Source organism: Schistocerca piceifrons, chromosome 10, assembly GCF_021461385.2.
Source record: "Schistocerca piceifrons isolate TAMUIC-IGC-003096 chromosome 10, iqSchPice1.1, whole genome shotgun sequence".
NCBI lineage: Eukaryota > Metazoa > Arthropoda > Insecta > Orthoptera > Acrididae > Schistocerca > Schistocerca piceifrons.
The window spans coordinates 24,501,755-24,518,639 of NC_060147.1; the positions used below are offsets into that span (position 1 = coordinate 24,501,755).

Here is a 16,885-nt window from a genome sequence, read left to right on the forward strand (position 1 = left end):
TCTGCTGTGGAAACTAATGACCAACTCTATGGGTGACAAAGGAAAGCAGGGGAAAGTTTCAAGACAAATAAGTGGGACAACTTTCTAGTGTCCTAGTCAGCAGTCTGCGTCATTAGCTTTGCTGACTCAATCATGGGGCCAAGGGTTCAATTCTTGGCCAGGTCGGGGATTTTCTCTGCCTTGGACTGGGTGCGTTTGTCATCACCATCATCATCAGCAGCAGCATTAGTATCATCACCATCGATGTGCAAGTCACCCAAGTGGTGCCAAAGGGAAAGACGTGCATCAGGCACCCAAACTCCCCAGAAGCCAAAAATTCCATACACACATTTCATTTATCTAATGTCCTGCACTACATGTTAATCTTTAAGCAAAAGGAGGCATAAAAGAAAGAAGATGCACAATAGCTGTTGCAAGCAGAGAATCAATAATCTATGTTCTTTCTATCTTTCTGTAATTATTTCACCTTGGGAGACATTTCTTCCCATACTTTCTTCTTTTTCTTCTTCATCATCATATTTCTTCTCATACTTTCTTCTATCTCTTCATCATCATCATCTTCTTCTTATTCTTATTCTTATTATTATTATTATTGTTTCTCCTCCTTCCTCCTTCAAGCACATTGCATTAAATACCATGTGCAATCATTTTGGAACTACATATATTGCCAAACACATTTCTGGTAATGCACACTGTCATTAGACTGTGCAAAAATCATCTGATAAATGTGTATTGACTCATAAAAATGATAAGAAGACTAGTATTTCATTTTGCCTTATTCTAAAAGTGCTGCTGCTGCATTGGTACAAGGCATGTCCGGAAATTAGGTACCGTTTTAGAAAAAACTCATAAAAACATTCTTTCAAACCAAAATTTATTTTTACAAGAAAAAGCATTTCGTAAATAATTTTCTACATAGTTACCACAATTGCTCAGACATTTGTTGTAGTGGAAAACTAACGTTTCTATGTCCTCATTATGGAAACTAGCCGCCAGTGAAGGTAGCCACTGCTGAACACCGTTTTTTGTGTCGTCGTTGCTTTTGAAGCACCTTTTTCTAAAATCACACATCAAGTTCAGGAATAATTGGTATAAGAAGGTGCAAGACAGGGGCTGTATGGTGGGTGATCGAACTGCACCCAACCAAATTGTTGAATAGGTTTTTGAATGCCACCAGCGGAACGGAGAAGTGCATTGTCGTGAAGCAACACAGTGCCTTGACCGAGCACTCGCCACATTTGGTTTTGAATTGCACTTCAAAATTTTCCCAGTGTTTCACAGTATCGTACTGTGGTCACCTTTTCATTTCTGGGGAGGAACTCAACAGGGAGAGTGCCTTTTGTGCTGTCATTTTTTCTTTTTTGTGGTAGGTTGGCAAAGAATCTTGAGTGCTTCCACTCCGTTAACAGATATTTCAATTCTGGAGTGATGTGGCAAACTCACGTTTCTTTGCCAATCACGATTCTGGTTATGAATTCATTTCCCTCAGCAGTGTCAAGTAAAAAATGTCAAAGCGCTGCCAAGTCACTTCATTTTGTTGACATCCGCAAGCATAAACCCAATGGGAACACAACTTGGCAAAAATTTTTGCAATCTGTGACATCATGCAAAACAGTTTAGAAATTTGTGGGAACTCATCACAAGGTATTCTTATTGTGAACTGTCTATTGTCACGAATTTTGTGATTCACTTTCTCTACCAAGCCCCACTACTGACAGCAGAAGGCTGCCCATCTGTGCTTTGTCGTGAACATTGGTTTGTCTGGCATTGAATTGTCTCATCCAGTTCCTCAATATTCCATCAGTCAGTACATTTTCACTATTAATCTCTACAAGTTGACAGTGAATTTCATCTTGCTTAGCATGCTTCGTGTTCAAAAACTGTATTACAGGATGCACTTCACAGTTGGTGGGATCAGAGATTGTCTTAAACATTTTGAATGATCACTAACGAGTGTAAACACAACCCAGCTGTAATTAAATCAGTGAAAAGACAATGAACCAGAGAGACGAGTGTGAATGTGCAGAACTGTGACACAAGTGCTATGGTGGTGGCAGAATGAAATGGTACTTACTTTCTGGCCGTGCCTTGTATATACGTCTGAATGGCTATCAGGAACTAACAAACGTACATTAATGCTGGCAATAGAAGCCATCTCCTCTCAGTGGTTGAGGACACTCTGTAATTATATCCAAGTAGCAAATTTGTATTAGTAACTAGTGACACAGTTCATCACAGTTTCTATCTGCTGTGTAGTACTTAAATGTTTAAATATTCAGTGAACTCCTGAACTAGTACTGAGGGACTGTCATAACTCATTCTGATTTACATTTCCAGTGGCTCCCTCTAGACCATTTGCAACAACTGTAAGTAAGAAAGACTGCCTTGAACACAACACTGCTTTACAGGACATGGTCCTATTATAGGTGATACGTCCTTGCCTTCTCCTGCCATTTGAATTGACTTAAACCAGCTGCTCATGGGTGGCATTAACAGAGCAGTCTGGATTTTGGACCATGGTGCAACTTGGCATCAGTGGCCCAGCACTCTATCAGCCACTTTGAGAAGCTCTGAAACAACAGCAAAACTACCGTATTTACTCAAATCTAAGCCGCACCTGAAAAATGAGACTCGAAATCAAGGGAAAAAAAATTTCCCGAATCTAAGCTGCAACTGAAATTTGAGACTCAAAATTCAAGGAGAGAGAAAAGTTTTAGTCCGCACCTACAAATCGAAACAAAGTTGGTCCATTTTAATATGAGACACAATTTAGGTCGAATGAATGACGATACAGCTACAGTAGTTTGGTTCGAGTCGTAAGCTTAGCAGTAAGCTTTACCAGGTAGCCATTTCTATGCGTCAGGCGCTCCGACCGTATTTATACGGGTACCCTTCCTTTTTCACGTGCTTCGTCTGGTTTGAATTGATTGCTTATTTTTCTTTGATCTCATAAGTGCCGTTCTCTTTGTTATAGGTGTTTACATCACTCTAAAGCTGAAAATGCATTACTGTACTGTGTCATCCATTGTTTGTCATATTCTGATAATGAGTGTTTACGGCCTGTCGCCGCTCGCGGCATGGCTTGCTTTTGTGCGCACTACCGCCGCTTACAATGGGGAGGGGAAAAAAAAAAAAAAAAGAGGAATTGTCTCATTAGCGAAACAATGGCAAGAGACTGCTATTTGTTGTTACTTACACTGCCGCTTTCTTTGATAATGATCAACAAGAACCAAATAATAGACTGTGTATGATAGAAGATGTTCTGAACGAGAGTTTAGCGAAAATTTTTCTCCGTTTGAAAATCTTTGCAGACGCCTCTTTAGTACATTACATTCTGCACAGAAATTAGAGTCATCTTAGATTTAAAAATCTAGTCAATTGCCGTGCTTCATTTCTGACTGTATCACTATTAGGCATAAGAATAACACGAATATAAACATGACATGATATGTATATTCTTCCGCGTTTGCTGTTGTCTCACTCTAGTTTCGTAGTTTATTAGGCAGACAGGATTTAAATGAGATAGCAGCATACACGAAACAATACATGGCAAAATGTTTATATACGTATTATTCTTATGGTGAAGAGAATACTGCATGTGATTCACAATTCATAAAAGTTCCTATTACCAACCATCTCTTCTCACAGGTAGGAAAAAATTCAAAATGTAGAGTTTTCCATATTGACAAAAACCCCAAACAGTCTTGCCAGTCAGATTTTCATAGTACATTGAAATGCTGCTACATTCGAAGATGAACAATACGGAATTTGTATTTACTTCGTTGGATAATGTATGAAAATGCAGTGCTCGAAACTCGGGGCGGAGGAAAAAAGCTCGACTTCCACTTTTTTTTTTAAATTTATTTACTGACGCAGAGGTTTTGGCGCCAGTATTTATCTTTGTGCCTGCAAAGCAACCCTGTGTAGTGCTACATATATTCGATGGCAGAAGTTAGTTGTGGCGGCACCTACCAACATTTTTCAGAACTTCTGCTTACTTTGCATTTGATTCTAAGCCGCAGGCAGTTTCCTGGATTACAAAAACCGGAAAAAAAAGTGCGGCTTAGATTCGAGTAAATACGGTACACAGAATCCTTTCCTCTGTCACTAACCATGTGAGCGAGTAGTAACTACATAGTGAATAGGCTCAGAATGGGATTTTAAGACTGCACGTCCTCTCTGAAATGCTGACATCTGCATATATTATTGACACAACTGTCTGCGAAGCATTATTACTATCCAACCGAGTACACGGAATGAAATTCACACAGACTTTATACCTTGGTATCGGCACATCCTCTGTTTAGTATTGTTGGCAGCTTTGTGGTGAAATTGCGCTGCAGCATTAAATATTTATCGTCAGATGCTAAAGGTTTACAGTTCTGCATATTCCATCAATACCTGTATGAATATGTTTGTGACCAGTTTGCATAACTCCGTCATAGTGCTTCATTTTCTTTGTCTTAGAATATATATACACTCCAAGTTAATCAATAATTACAATTTTATTTATGTTTAATTATCAGTTATCAAATCTTCCACACTATGACAAATTCCTTGATATCAATTCAGATTTCAGTGTGTTTCTTCATTGCTATACAACAGGGAGTATGACAAACAGTTGGAGTGTGCGGTATGATAGTTTATAATCTGAACCGTGCCTTATATGATGTCAATGTTCGAAGGAATTTTCTGAAACAAGCTGATGATTTTTGCTTGGCAAATTAAATGTTCTATTTGAGTATCACTCCATATAGTATGGAAGGGACTGTACTTATATATATTGACTTAGTACAGCTGTAGTATATGATTCGGAGAGACAGTACTCCAGTATAAATTAGTTGGTAATTAAGTTATAGTGGGCTGTACTGCTCCCACAACTAATGTACCTGTGGTAGCTGTCCTGATATTGTCAGCTTCCACTGTTTAGCACTTATACAGCACAAAGCATTGTGTTTGGCAGCTCTCAAGTAGGAATCTTTTGCAGACACAAAATATTGCTGTAGTACAAGGAAAAAACATAACTCCTGTTCTAATTAAAATTTAAAAAAAGTTTTTTGTCATGCTTAGAGACTTGAGATCAAAAAACTGCTTGAATTTCAAAATGTTTACATGATTTTTGTAGGAGATAGAGACTCTGAACTTCATACTTACTACAAGTTAAATATTGCAAACAAACAATTTTGAGTCATGAAATACTGTGTGATGAAGATCCAGTGTCGAGCATGATATTCTGATAAGCAATGAAAAAAAAAAGAGGTATCTCAGTGAGTTGAATTGTTTTTGAGACACAGTGTGATAAGTTTGAAGCCGTTTTCTGGGTGGGATAATTTCACTTGTTTGAAAAAGAACTAATAAAACTCCAGCAAAATTAAAATCAAGGTTAGGTTTTTGGCATGATTAGGGACATTATAGACAATTATGTAATGTATGAATTTCTGATTTTTTATGTGATTTTTGTGGGAGATAGACACGTTTTAGGAAAGAGCTGTAGTGCATGCCTGCAGACAGAATTTGTTTGCAGCTTTGGACTTTAAATGTCTGATACCAACTAATTTAATTACATCAGTAAGTAGAGAATCTGTGCTTAATGTAACTCAAAGATACCTGATACCAAAACAAAATTCATGTCATTCTATAGGAAAAACAAAAGTAGGTCCAAAACTCATGCCACCACACCTAAACCGATCAACACAGTACTTCTTTCCCAGGCTGCATAAATGAAAAGCTCCATCTGATGGGTGACATGAATACCGATAGGCTGTCAGGGTCTCAGGTTAATATTCTATTCACTAACAGACTGTGGGAAGACATGGTGTGTGACCCTACTTGCAGGGAGCTACTGATTTGTATGAATATTGCAGAAAGGTGAAAGAAATTGCAACACTAATAAGTAAAAGATTTAGAAAATATGACAAAGATATGTATTCTGAAATCAGAGAGGAACAAGGTAATCTTAACCAAGGGCAGCTTCCATAGACACAAACACATTCGCAAAATGAGTTGTAGAATGGCCGTTGAACTAGAACTGTGCGAGCTTAACTGAGACACATCATAGAGAGAATACTGAACTACAAGAACTGGGTTTAGGCAGTAAAATTGTAGGGGGGGGGGGGGGGGGGGGGGGGGGTTGGCAGACATTGATGAACCTTACCGGATGGCATATGGCTGGTGCTATTGCTCTCCCATGGTGCTGCGAAATGTGATTGCCAAAAGCCCGAAACAGTGAACAGATCCGAGCGTCATTGCTAAACTGTGCCTGAACTAACAAACAGACAAACTGTACTGCAGTATGGCAGATGAGTGCCTATAGCAAAGATGCAGTTGTGGGCGAGTCAGCAGGTCCTGATCCTTTCGAGATGATGATGCAGAATGGCCTGGTGTGGCGGTGGTCAGTGTTTTAGTAGCTGGGCATCACTTCACAGTAGTGTGCCTACAGCTGAAGAGAGTAGTCTGGTGCCATCTTACTGGGTGGTCAAGTTGCTAGCTGTCACCTGCTGGGCTGTAGAACTGCCCTTTTTGCCCCAAAGGTTTCCTAACCTAGTGGAGCCTCAGCCACTGGAACAGTGGGCTTTTCTGTATTTGTGCTCATCTTGAGACCGAGAAGATGCCCTGGTTACACTTGAATCTTTTTAATGGCTACCACCGTATTGAATAAAGTATTAGTTCCTCCATTTGTAGGGGATTATTATTATAAAGTTTCTTTCCTTTCTGTGATTACTTTGATGCTTTATCTGCAGTTGACTTTTTAGGTGCTTCAAAATAAAATTGGTATGCGAATTACAGATACAACTGTCTTTTGTTACTCAACGAAATGTCCCAAATCTGTCACCTAATTTAATACCTGTTGATTACTTCTCAACTCATCCTCTGTTTCCAGCCTTGCGTGGCTGTCCGTGTGCTTGTCGTGGCAAGAGGTGTACTTGGGAGGGTTTCTAACACAATGTGTTATTCATGGTAATAAATTTTAAATACTTGGGATGCAGTGTATTACATGAAAGTGCATCTGATTTTCACTGTAAGATTGAGGAATTTAACTGAATCAGTGGTACTATCAGGTGAAGTGTACAGAGGAAAGAGACACTCTGAAAATTTAGAAGCCACTGTTACTTTGAGTAGCAATGTTTGGGAATGAGGCAGGGTTAACAACAAAAAGGTCGCACTAAGAATCCTGAGTGTGAAAATGAGATTTCTAAGGCATGTAGCAGGATATGCAAGGCACGATCAAAAGTGAAATACGGAAATGAGAGCAGAATTAGGATTATCTTTAAATTAAAAAAAAAAAAAAAAAAAGTATTAGAGGCAATGAAAGAGTTTCTGTTTGAGGGTGCTACTCCAATGTATTGTGACTCGTTGTACACATCATTCATTATTCTAAGAATTCAGTGTGGCTCATTGCCTGGTGTCATACCGTTCTTCCGTGACAGTGCAAACTCCCGTTTCAGCTGATGCGCCTGGAGCGGACAGACCTGCTGCAGCAGCTGGCGGAGGAAGACTTGCGGCAGGCGGCACTGCGTCGCGAGCAGGAGGACGTGGACCGTGCGCTGCGCACGCGACTGGATCTGCAGGACATGATGCGGCAGCAGGCGCGCGACAAGGCGGAGCGGCTGCGCAAGGAGGCCGAGGAGGAGGACCGGTACCGCCAGCAGGTGAGTGGCGGTCTGCGAGTCTCGGGTGGCACTTACTGGTGTTTAAATGTGGTGCTGATGTTACCATATCAGGCAGACGTATACACTGTTATTAACTCAAGAAGGTTGTCAGTTTCATACAAAGATCATGTCTGAACTGTTCTTGTCTCATATATTTCTATTCCTCAATCTTGGAAAGCCCGCCTGTGGACTGTACACGTAATTAGTAGGGATGAGGAAAAACTGTTTCTTTTTTTGTTTTGTTTTGTTTACTAATTTCAGTGTTAAAATCTGCCACTTTTGGTGTTACTTCCTGCATTTTTTGCCAATTTCAGTGTTCTCTTCTGTCAATTTCAATGTTATTTTCTCTCAAATTCTGTGGTTCTTTTATTAATTTTGGTTTATTTTCTGCCAATTTGTGTGTTATTTTTATGTCAGTTTTGGTGTTATTTTATACCATTCAGTCTATTGTCTACCTGTTACAGTGTTACTTTCTGCCACCTGTGTTTTTTCCTGCTAATTTTCATATATTATGCCAGTCTTGATGTTATTTTGTACCAGTTTTGATCTTATTTCTCGGCAATTTTGGTGCTGTTTAGCGCCAGTTTTGGTACTATTGTCTACCAGCTTTGTGTTAATTTTTGCCAGTTTTTGTGTTATTTTATATCAATTTTGTAGTTTTTATGCCAATTCAATGTTAATTTGCTTCAATTTTGATGTTGTTTTCTGCCACTTGTTTTTCTACCATTTTCGGTATTATTCAGTCATTTCTTGTGTTATTTTATACCAGTTTCAGTGCTGTTTTATGCCAATTTTGACTTTATTTTTTCAATTTTTGTGATTTTTTTTGCCAAGTTTAGCGTCATTTTTTGTCAAAATTGATATTAGACAGCTTTTTTTTCTTGATTTTTGTGCCATTTCATTGTTTTACAGGGTGATGCTCAAAATGAAAAGTTACTGTACAGTTACATCCTATTATTGACGTTACATGATATTTATTTACATTATTGGAAAAAGTAAAGTTTACTTAACACCTATTAAATCAAATGAATTGAAGGTAAAATAACTTTGCAAATATACACTTGAAAGTTTTTCAAAAGAAAGCCTCATGATAACTTCAAAGCACTTTTCTGAAACAATGTAGTGCTGATTCATCAACACATCACTCTAGTGTGAAAATATCTGCTGAGAGTCCATATTTGAACATGGGAGGCAAACAGCCTGTAGCACAACACCTTACGTTTGACAATGTCCACATTTCTTGCTTGCAAGATTTCGCTGTATGAAATGATTTGTATCTCTTTAGAATATCTACACTGCTGATACCTGCCATTCCAGATACACCCTACACACTCCTTGCCATGTCAGTATACTAGAGTTCATAATTATCATCCTAGGGTTGAAACGAGAATGTAGGGCTGTAAATATGGACTTGTATAGAACTGTGACCATAAGAGTGTCAGCCAATTTTGATGGTGAAACCGAGAATGTTTCATCCGTTTCTTCACTTTATTTGAAATATTTATCTCTTCGTGTTTTTCAAAGGTTGCTGATTTTCTCAGCAAAAGATTTTCCCCACAATAATCAAGCCACCTTCAGGATTTTTTAAAACTTGGATTAGACATAACATTTATTTATAAAGGTCCATCTTGATCAATGTGGTCAGGATGGACGTTTACAAATAAAGTACCATAACATCATCAAGGACTCATTCACAGATTTCGTTTCTTGAATTGGTAACAGGTACTGTCAATATCAAATTTCCAAATATTTCTGCATAACCAATCACACTGAAAACAATACGTTCTGAAGAGCTCTTTTATACAGTGCAACTGTTGAACTAAATATTTTTGTGCTATAGAAGTATACAAAAACCAGCACTTTAGCTTCACAAAACCTTAAATCAACATGACGCCTGGCTTAATTTGCTTCTACAAGCCAGTCGCAGTGCAGGACACGTGACATCAAACAAGTATTTTCTTGCAGCAAAAACCAAGACAGAATGTTTGGGTAGTGAGCATGGGCTTCTAGTATCATACCCTTTCTTCCAGAAGTTCTAGTCCAGCAAGATACGGAGTAGAGCTTCTGTGGCATTTGGAAAAGCTGGAGAAAGGTACTTTTACTACTGTATTGCCAATGTGCTACCGTGGTGTACATGTAAGAAGGTGGTTTGTTTTGGCAACGCACATTGGCAATGGTCGTCCACATTGAAGGGGTGGTCGAGAAGGCACAGGAGCACGTGAAATTGCTACACAGAGGAAAGTTTCTTGTCTCCGTGGACTCTCTTAGTGCTCTACAGTTCATTCAGCCAATGTACTCAGTGGATAGGATAAATCAAATGGTCCAGGACACTATACAAGTCCTGCAAAGGCAGCAGAAACAAGTGGTCTTCTGCTGGGTGCAGAGGGGAATCGAGGGGAATGAGAAGGTCAACAGAGCAGTGGATGCAGCCCGCCAGGAAAATACTGCAGTTCATCTTAATCTCCCCCTACACGCTATTGTGTTACCCAGTGACATTGTCGCAGTGGTAACACCGGTTCCCATCAGATCACCTAAGTTAAGCACTGTCGGGCTGGGCTGGCACTAGGATGGGTGACCATCAGTCTGCCGAGCACTGTTGGCGAGCGGGTTGCGCTCAGCCCTTTTGAGGCAAACGGTGGAGCTACTTGATTGAGAAGTAGCGGCTCCGGTCATGTAAACTGTTATATGGCCGGGAGACCCGTCCTGACCAAATGCTTCTCCATATCCACAGCCAGTGATGCCTGTGGCCTGAGGATAACACGGCAGCCGGTCGGTACCATTGGGCATTCATAGCCTGTTTGGGTGTATTTTAGTTTAGGTTATGCTGTTGTGTTATAGGTAACAGAGAGTTATGGCTGAGTGGGATAAGCAGTAGCTGTAAGTGGCCGTCAACAAACTGTGCTCAGTCAAACCGACTGTGCAACCGTGATACACTTCCTTTCAAACTCAAAGAATGGATAAACTGGTGCTCTCTGATCTTCATATTGGTCAGTCCCAATGACACACACTTATCTCTTGCGGCACAAAGGTCCACTCGAATGCAGTGTTTGTGGCATCACACTCAAATCGTGGTTTTTGTATGCTGATAGGAGGGAAGCCTTTGATCTACTGAGAGAGTAAAACTCAATTTTAGGAGACGACAAGATAGTAGTAGCAAGAAACTGTTGACTTTTGTGTGGTATGAGGACTTCTGCCCAATTTAATTGGTTGCAAATTTGAATCTGTTTTTGGGTGGCTGGTTCATCCTATTAGTTCCGCAATCATCCAGTCCTTTTAATGCCTTCATCCATTTTAGTTATAGTGCTAGACCTTTCCGTGTAGCTTCATGTGTGTATGCGTTTGACACACACATTAAACACAGCTCCTCTTCCCCGTCTGTGTGTCCACCTTTCACACCTTTTGTCTGTCTACCTCATACTCCACCTCTATCTGCTATCTCCTCCTCCCCACTCACTCTCTCTCTCTCTCTCTCTCTCTCTCTCTCTCTCTCTCTCTCTCTCTCTCTCTCTCTCTCTCTCTTCATGTCCTCCTCCACCTCATTTTGTCCATTTCCTCCACTCCCTCTGTCTGACCATTCATCCTCCTTTCTCTCTTTATATCTTCAGCTCCCCTCTCTTCCTTTTTTACCTGCCCACTACCTCTGTACACCTTCCATCTGCCTCAAGACTGACTACTCGTGCAACAGTACCATGATCTCGAGAAAGGGTGCTGGTGACTTTGGAGTTCAGTGACTGACAATTTTTGCATCCATTTGTCCATCTGTGTGGTATGTGGCAGAGATAGAGAGTATACTGGTGATACTGAAAACTATTACCCATCCTTCTCTGCGCAGAATGCAATACTGCCTTGCTTGCTCAGCTCTGTAGTGGTGGCAAATCACCCTTTATCTGTCTGGTCTCCACCCCCAAACAACCCCACTCACCCTCTATCACCCGGCCGTCTTTTGCTCACAGCTGACGCGTGAGATCATGGAGAAGCAGCGCATCGACCAGCTGACGGCAGAGAGGCAGAGGGTGCGACGTGCCGAGCTGCGACGGGAGGTGGAGGAGATGATAGCAGAGCGGAGGCGGAAGCGGCAGGCAGAACTGCAAGAGCTGCATGAGCAGGAGCAGTGGCTGCAGCGGCTAGATGATGACAGGTGGGGGCGACGTGCACGTACATGACCTTCCCGTTCCATCTAGTTTGTAGAAAAGGCACTTTAGAGAATCTCTCACTTTCACTATAGGTACAGGATGAAATATTATTGCATGAGAAAAAAAAGCAGACTTACTTGACATTTGTTTTACCATTTATTTATTTTTGGATCCCAGCTTTCGGATTACCAGATCATTAGCCCATTGTCTAACATTTGCAAACATCAATAAATTAATAACTTACTTAACTTTAAGTGATCGGGCCCAGTGGACTGCAGACAGCTACTAGACCCGCATTCTATTCAATTCTATTTCCTGATTTCTGCTGCCAGTCACCTCGTATGCTGATCAGCACCTATTCTTTGGTCTGTCTAGAGGTCTTCTTCCATAGGGAGTAATAATTCACATATTTCAAAGGCTTTCATTATTTATCCATCTGAGTGATACGACTTGCCCGTGCAAGCCATTCAGTTGTCATTGAGCGTACAGCATTTGGCCACTCCTATATCTCCTGCAGCTCTCAATAATGCTGGATCCTTCATTCCTCAGTGATCTCCTCCTATAACGGGTCATAGATCTTTCTTGAGATATTCTCCTTGAAAACAAGAAGATTATTTAATTCTTTTTTCTGAACACTCCAAGTTTTGCAAGCATACAGTCCTACAGGTTTGATTAGTAATACTAAATATACAAAATAAAATAGTCATAATCATAGAACCTTAAAAAAAGTATGCAACAAACGGGCACAATTAAAAGACACTCATATATAGCTTTTGGTCACAGCCTTTGTCAATGAAAAGACACACACACACACGCACACACACACACACACACACACACACACACACACACACACACACAAGCAAGGTGCACACCTCACACACACACAAGACCACCATCTCCAGCATCTCGGGCCAGAATCTCTGCTACGAGATGCTGGAGTCAGCGGTCGTTTGTGTGTGTGTGTGTGTGTGTGTGTGTGTGTGTGTGTGTGTGTGTCTTTACTGATGAAGTCTGTGGCCGAAAGCTATATGTGGGTGTCTTTTAATCGTGCCTGTCTGCAACTTGACGTGTCTTCTTTATGGTAAGTAGCAATCTATCTTTCCCTACATTGTTAATATTCCAACCTGGAATTTCGATTGTTTGAATCTTAAAATAAATAACTGCTACATTGATTTATAGTTGGACACAATATTATACCATTTGAATGGGTAGTATCAAGAAGTAGAGAGTAGCTGAATTCTCCATTTCTTGATACTACCATGTCTGATTGTTTGCCCATTCAGATTTTATTTTACTGCATCCCACGATAAAGCACTATGCCAGTTATGGTCTTTTATCAGTAATACAGCACCAGATGCCAACAATTGCTGGGAGTTGTTAAATTCGATATTTCAAATACATTTTAATATTTGACTCAACTGCAAGATGTAATGGTAAGGGTTTTATTGCCGAATAACATGAAATTTAAACTTCCATTCAATCAAGTAATGTGAAACACAAAACTGTACACTCTGATTGTCCCGTTGTAGTCCATTTCATCCTGAACCTTCGAAACTACTTCCAAACGTGACAGTAAGAGAAAGTAGAACCATGTAGGCTTGGTGTAAATCTTTTGATCGGTGTGAGCAAGACCTTTGTCAAGTTTAACACATACTTTGATTGCATACAGTCGTTTCAAGTGTTGTCTGCACAGCAAAACATCACATGTGAACTGTTAATTGGCTCACAGAAATGGCAGTCGTGGTGCTTCCAGAGCAGAGAGTGGAGTTGTGTGGGAAAAGCTGAGGAGATAGTCCAAAGTAGCTGGACCAGTAGGGGCAACAGAAAAAATTATTACTTTCTGGGCATACCTCATACATTTATATGCCACAAACCACTGTCTCAGATGTTGTTGTTCTCTGTATTCCATTACATTGTATTAGATTCCTTTCTGTGCTGTCCACAAGTGTAATGAGGAAAGAATGACTTCCTATGTACTGATCTAATCTTAGCTTCGTGATACCTTCAGGATCACTACCCAGAATGTTGTACGACACTACCAGATTACTCTCTTAAAACCTTTATGATACCTACGCACCCGAACAGTACCTTATGTACTTTTCTTACAGAGTCTCTTTCATAGACGAAGTGCTATTTCTGATAACACTAATGAGGAAATGAAATTATTCCATTTTATGCTACCATGAGTAATTATTCCCAAATATTTGTATGACAAAACTAATTCTGCTTATAAAAGTATAGTTTATTTTTACATGTTGTAAGATGTATATCATGTTTCAAAGCATTTTGAGCCATTTGCCATCTTTGTCAACATGTAAGTGGATGTTACCCCTGTCATATCATTAATATACCAGATGTTTCAAAATAAATATCGGGGTTTTAAGGCTTTGTAGTATTTATTACTTTCAGCTTACAGTTCTAAACAATACATCAAATGAAAGAGCAACTCAAACAGTTGTTTTTACACAAGCTCTAAATTCTACAGACTATGTTTTATGTGCCAACTTTGCAAATATAATGTTGCTACATGATGATGAAGATTTTCTTCAGTGATGAATTGATATTCCACCTAAGTGGAAATGTGAATACCACACACAACGTGCGCATCTAGGGTCAGCAAATTCTCATGAGATGGTACAGTTACAAGAAGAGTCCCCCCAAGTTGAATGTTTTTTGTGCCATATTCCAGCAGAAAGTTTATTGCCCTTTCTTTTTTGGTGAAGCAACTGTAATCGGTGTTTCTTATCTTCATGCACTAGAACTAGGGCTCTTTTCTCAATTTGAAGAAGTTGAACTGCAGGACTTGATTTGGCAGATATATGACGGGCTGCTTTACTAGCATAACTCAGTTAAATGATGTTGCACTCAACTAGTGGATTGGTTTAAAGGTGCCAGATTATAGAATTCATTTCTCATGACTTCCACCCAAGCTGACATCATGAAATTTTTACCTTTGGAGGTTCATAAAGGATCATTTGTATGTGTCCACGACCCGCTGATCTGCTGGACTTAAGAAACAGAAGTGAAGCAGTTGTTGCAACAATTACTCAAATGGTACTCACTTTCATTCTAGGCATTATTTATAATTGTACATTAATTGTGTAATAAATGTTACAGAGCCTTAAAACCCCAATATTCCTTTTGGAACACCTGGTACAATGTGAAGAGTAATGTCCATCATAATTTGTAGGAGCACTCCCAAAGTTCCTTGTCTCTGTGAAGGTGCCTCTGTTAAGGATGTTGACATTACATTAACACACTCACACAGTTTGTGCTGTTAATCTTATCATGGAAGAGAGCCTTCGGAAATGTGGAATGAGTCCAGTCTTATGCAGTGATAGGCAGAAGTACCCACTGCAGGCAACTCCTGTAACAAATGTTAAAAACAAACTATGAGCAGTGGTAACTTACTCACATTGATAATTATAGGAACTGATTATAATAATAGTAACAGTTACTACTATTATTACTAGGCTTTTCCCTATGGGTTCACCCTTGTTTGACACACATATTGAACACACCTCCTCCTCTCCCTGTGTGTGTCCACCTCTTCCTCCCTGTGTCTTAACACCCTATCCTCCCACCTCTATATGTACATCTCCTGGACTCGCATTCGGGAGGACGACGGTTCAATCCCGCGTCCGGCCATCCTGATTTAGGTTTTCCGTGATTTCCCTAAATCACTCCAGGCAAGTGCCGGGATGGTTCCTCTGAAAGGGCACGGCCGACTTCCTTCCCCATCCTTCCCTAATCCGATGAGACCGATGACCACGCTGTCTGGTCTCCTTCCCCAAAAACAACCAACCACCCAACCTCCTCCTCTGTCTTTCCATCTCCATCTCCTTCTCTTCCTTTTCCTCCTGCCCACAGCCTCTTTGCACCTTATACCTGCTTCATGCATCTTCCACTCTTCCCCTCTCTCTGACCATCCCCTCCTCCACCTCTCTCTGTCCCTCCATTCATTTATACATCTCAACACATCCTCAGCCATGTTGATTGGCATGTGTAGACCCTGCAGTACAGTTCAATGAAGAATGCTGATACTACTCTCACAACATGCCTGCCGTGCAGGGCAGGCTACATTCAGGGGCTTAAAACAGACCACTATGCGAAGCAGGTCAATATCACACTCTGATACTACTCCAACACAACGCATCTGTTTTGCAGTTGTGCAGGGCAGCCTCCATGTTTGAGCCTGAAAAACTGTTTCTTGCTTCTAATATGTAGGCTGCCCAGTAAAGCAGGTTCATTTGGGAAGCCAATACTTTTCCCACACAATGTGCCTGTTGTACAGGGCAGCATGTATGCCAGGCACTGTAAAAAAAACACAATTTGCCCATATCTTCGCTCCTATTGGTGCTTGGTGCTCATAAACCTATACAGTATTGATACTTGTGAGGTGTGCTGTGTTTGTGCCAAATTTGGTTGAAGTTGATGCAGGGGCTTGGGAGGAGATCCCAGACATATATACGTACACCCTGCTTTGTATATGTAATAGATTATAGGACTTATGATCGTAGAAATTACTTCAAGATTATCAGGTACTTTGAAAAAAGCCGCAGCCTTTCCTGCATTTCTCAGCTGACACTTTCGTCTAACACTCCACACAAAACATTGATGTAATGTTACACATTACACTAACAGCTATCCAACTACTGGCAAAGCCAAAACTAGTTTACTGCAGACATTCATTCAAGTTAAGCGTAATTCATATTGTTAGTCCTAATACTCTAAAAAGAAGTGACTGATGGGGTATTCTTTTACTTTTTTGTATATTTTGGTATTTCCAATTCCCTGTGTAGTGTCTGCTGGCAACATAATAACCTAGGTCCCAGAACTTAAATCTTTATTCTGAATCCTAAGTAGCTATGCGTAATTGTATAATCTGTGTTGAATTTTTAAAATTAATCTTAGAAGTACAATTGTATTTCATTAATATACTGTTATCAGATACCACTGATAAAGTAGCTGCATGGGTGATCCAATAACCCTGTTTATTGAATTATTTTCACTTCCAGTATTGTAATTGTAAATTCACGGTTTATTCTAAATTAATTCTTACTTGGGGTGTTAAAAATGATTCCCACTACATTTTGTTTT

The 16,885-nt window shown here is 40.1% G+C and overlaps 1 protein-coding gene across 1 annotated transcript in view; it reads left to right on the forward strand.

Moving 5' to 3' along the window:
- Window positions 1-16,885, forward strand: part of LOC124718975 (meiosis-specific nuclear structural protein 1-like) — a 94,384-nt gene that overhangs the window by 56,600 nt on the left and 20,899 nt on the right. Inside the window, exons 8-9 of the mRNA XM_047244646.1 lie at window positions 7,446-7,649; window positions 11,603-11,787. Coding sequence (XP_047100602.1) covers window positions 7,446-7,649; window positions 11,603-11,787 — 389 coding nt within the window. The remainder of the gene's footprint in view (window positions 1-7,445; window positions 7,650-11,602; window positions 11,788-16,885) is intronic.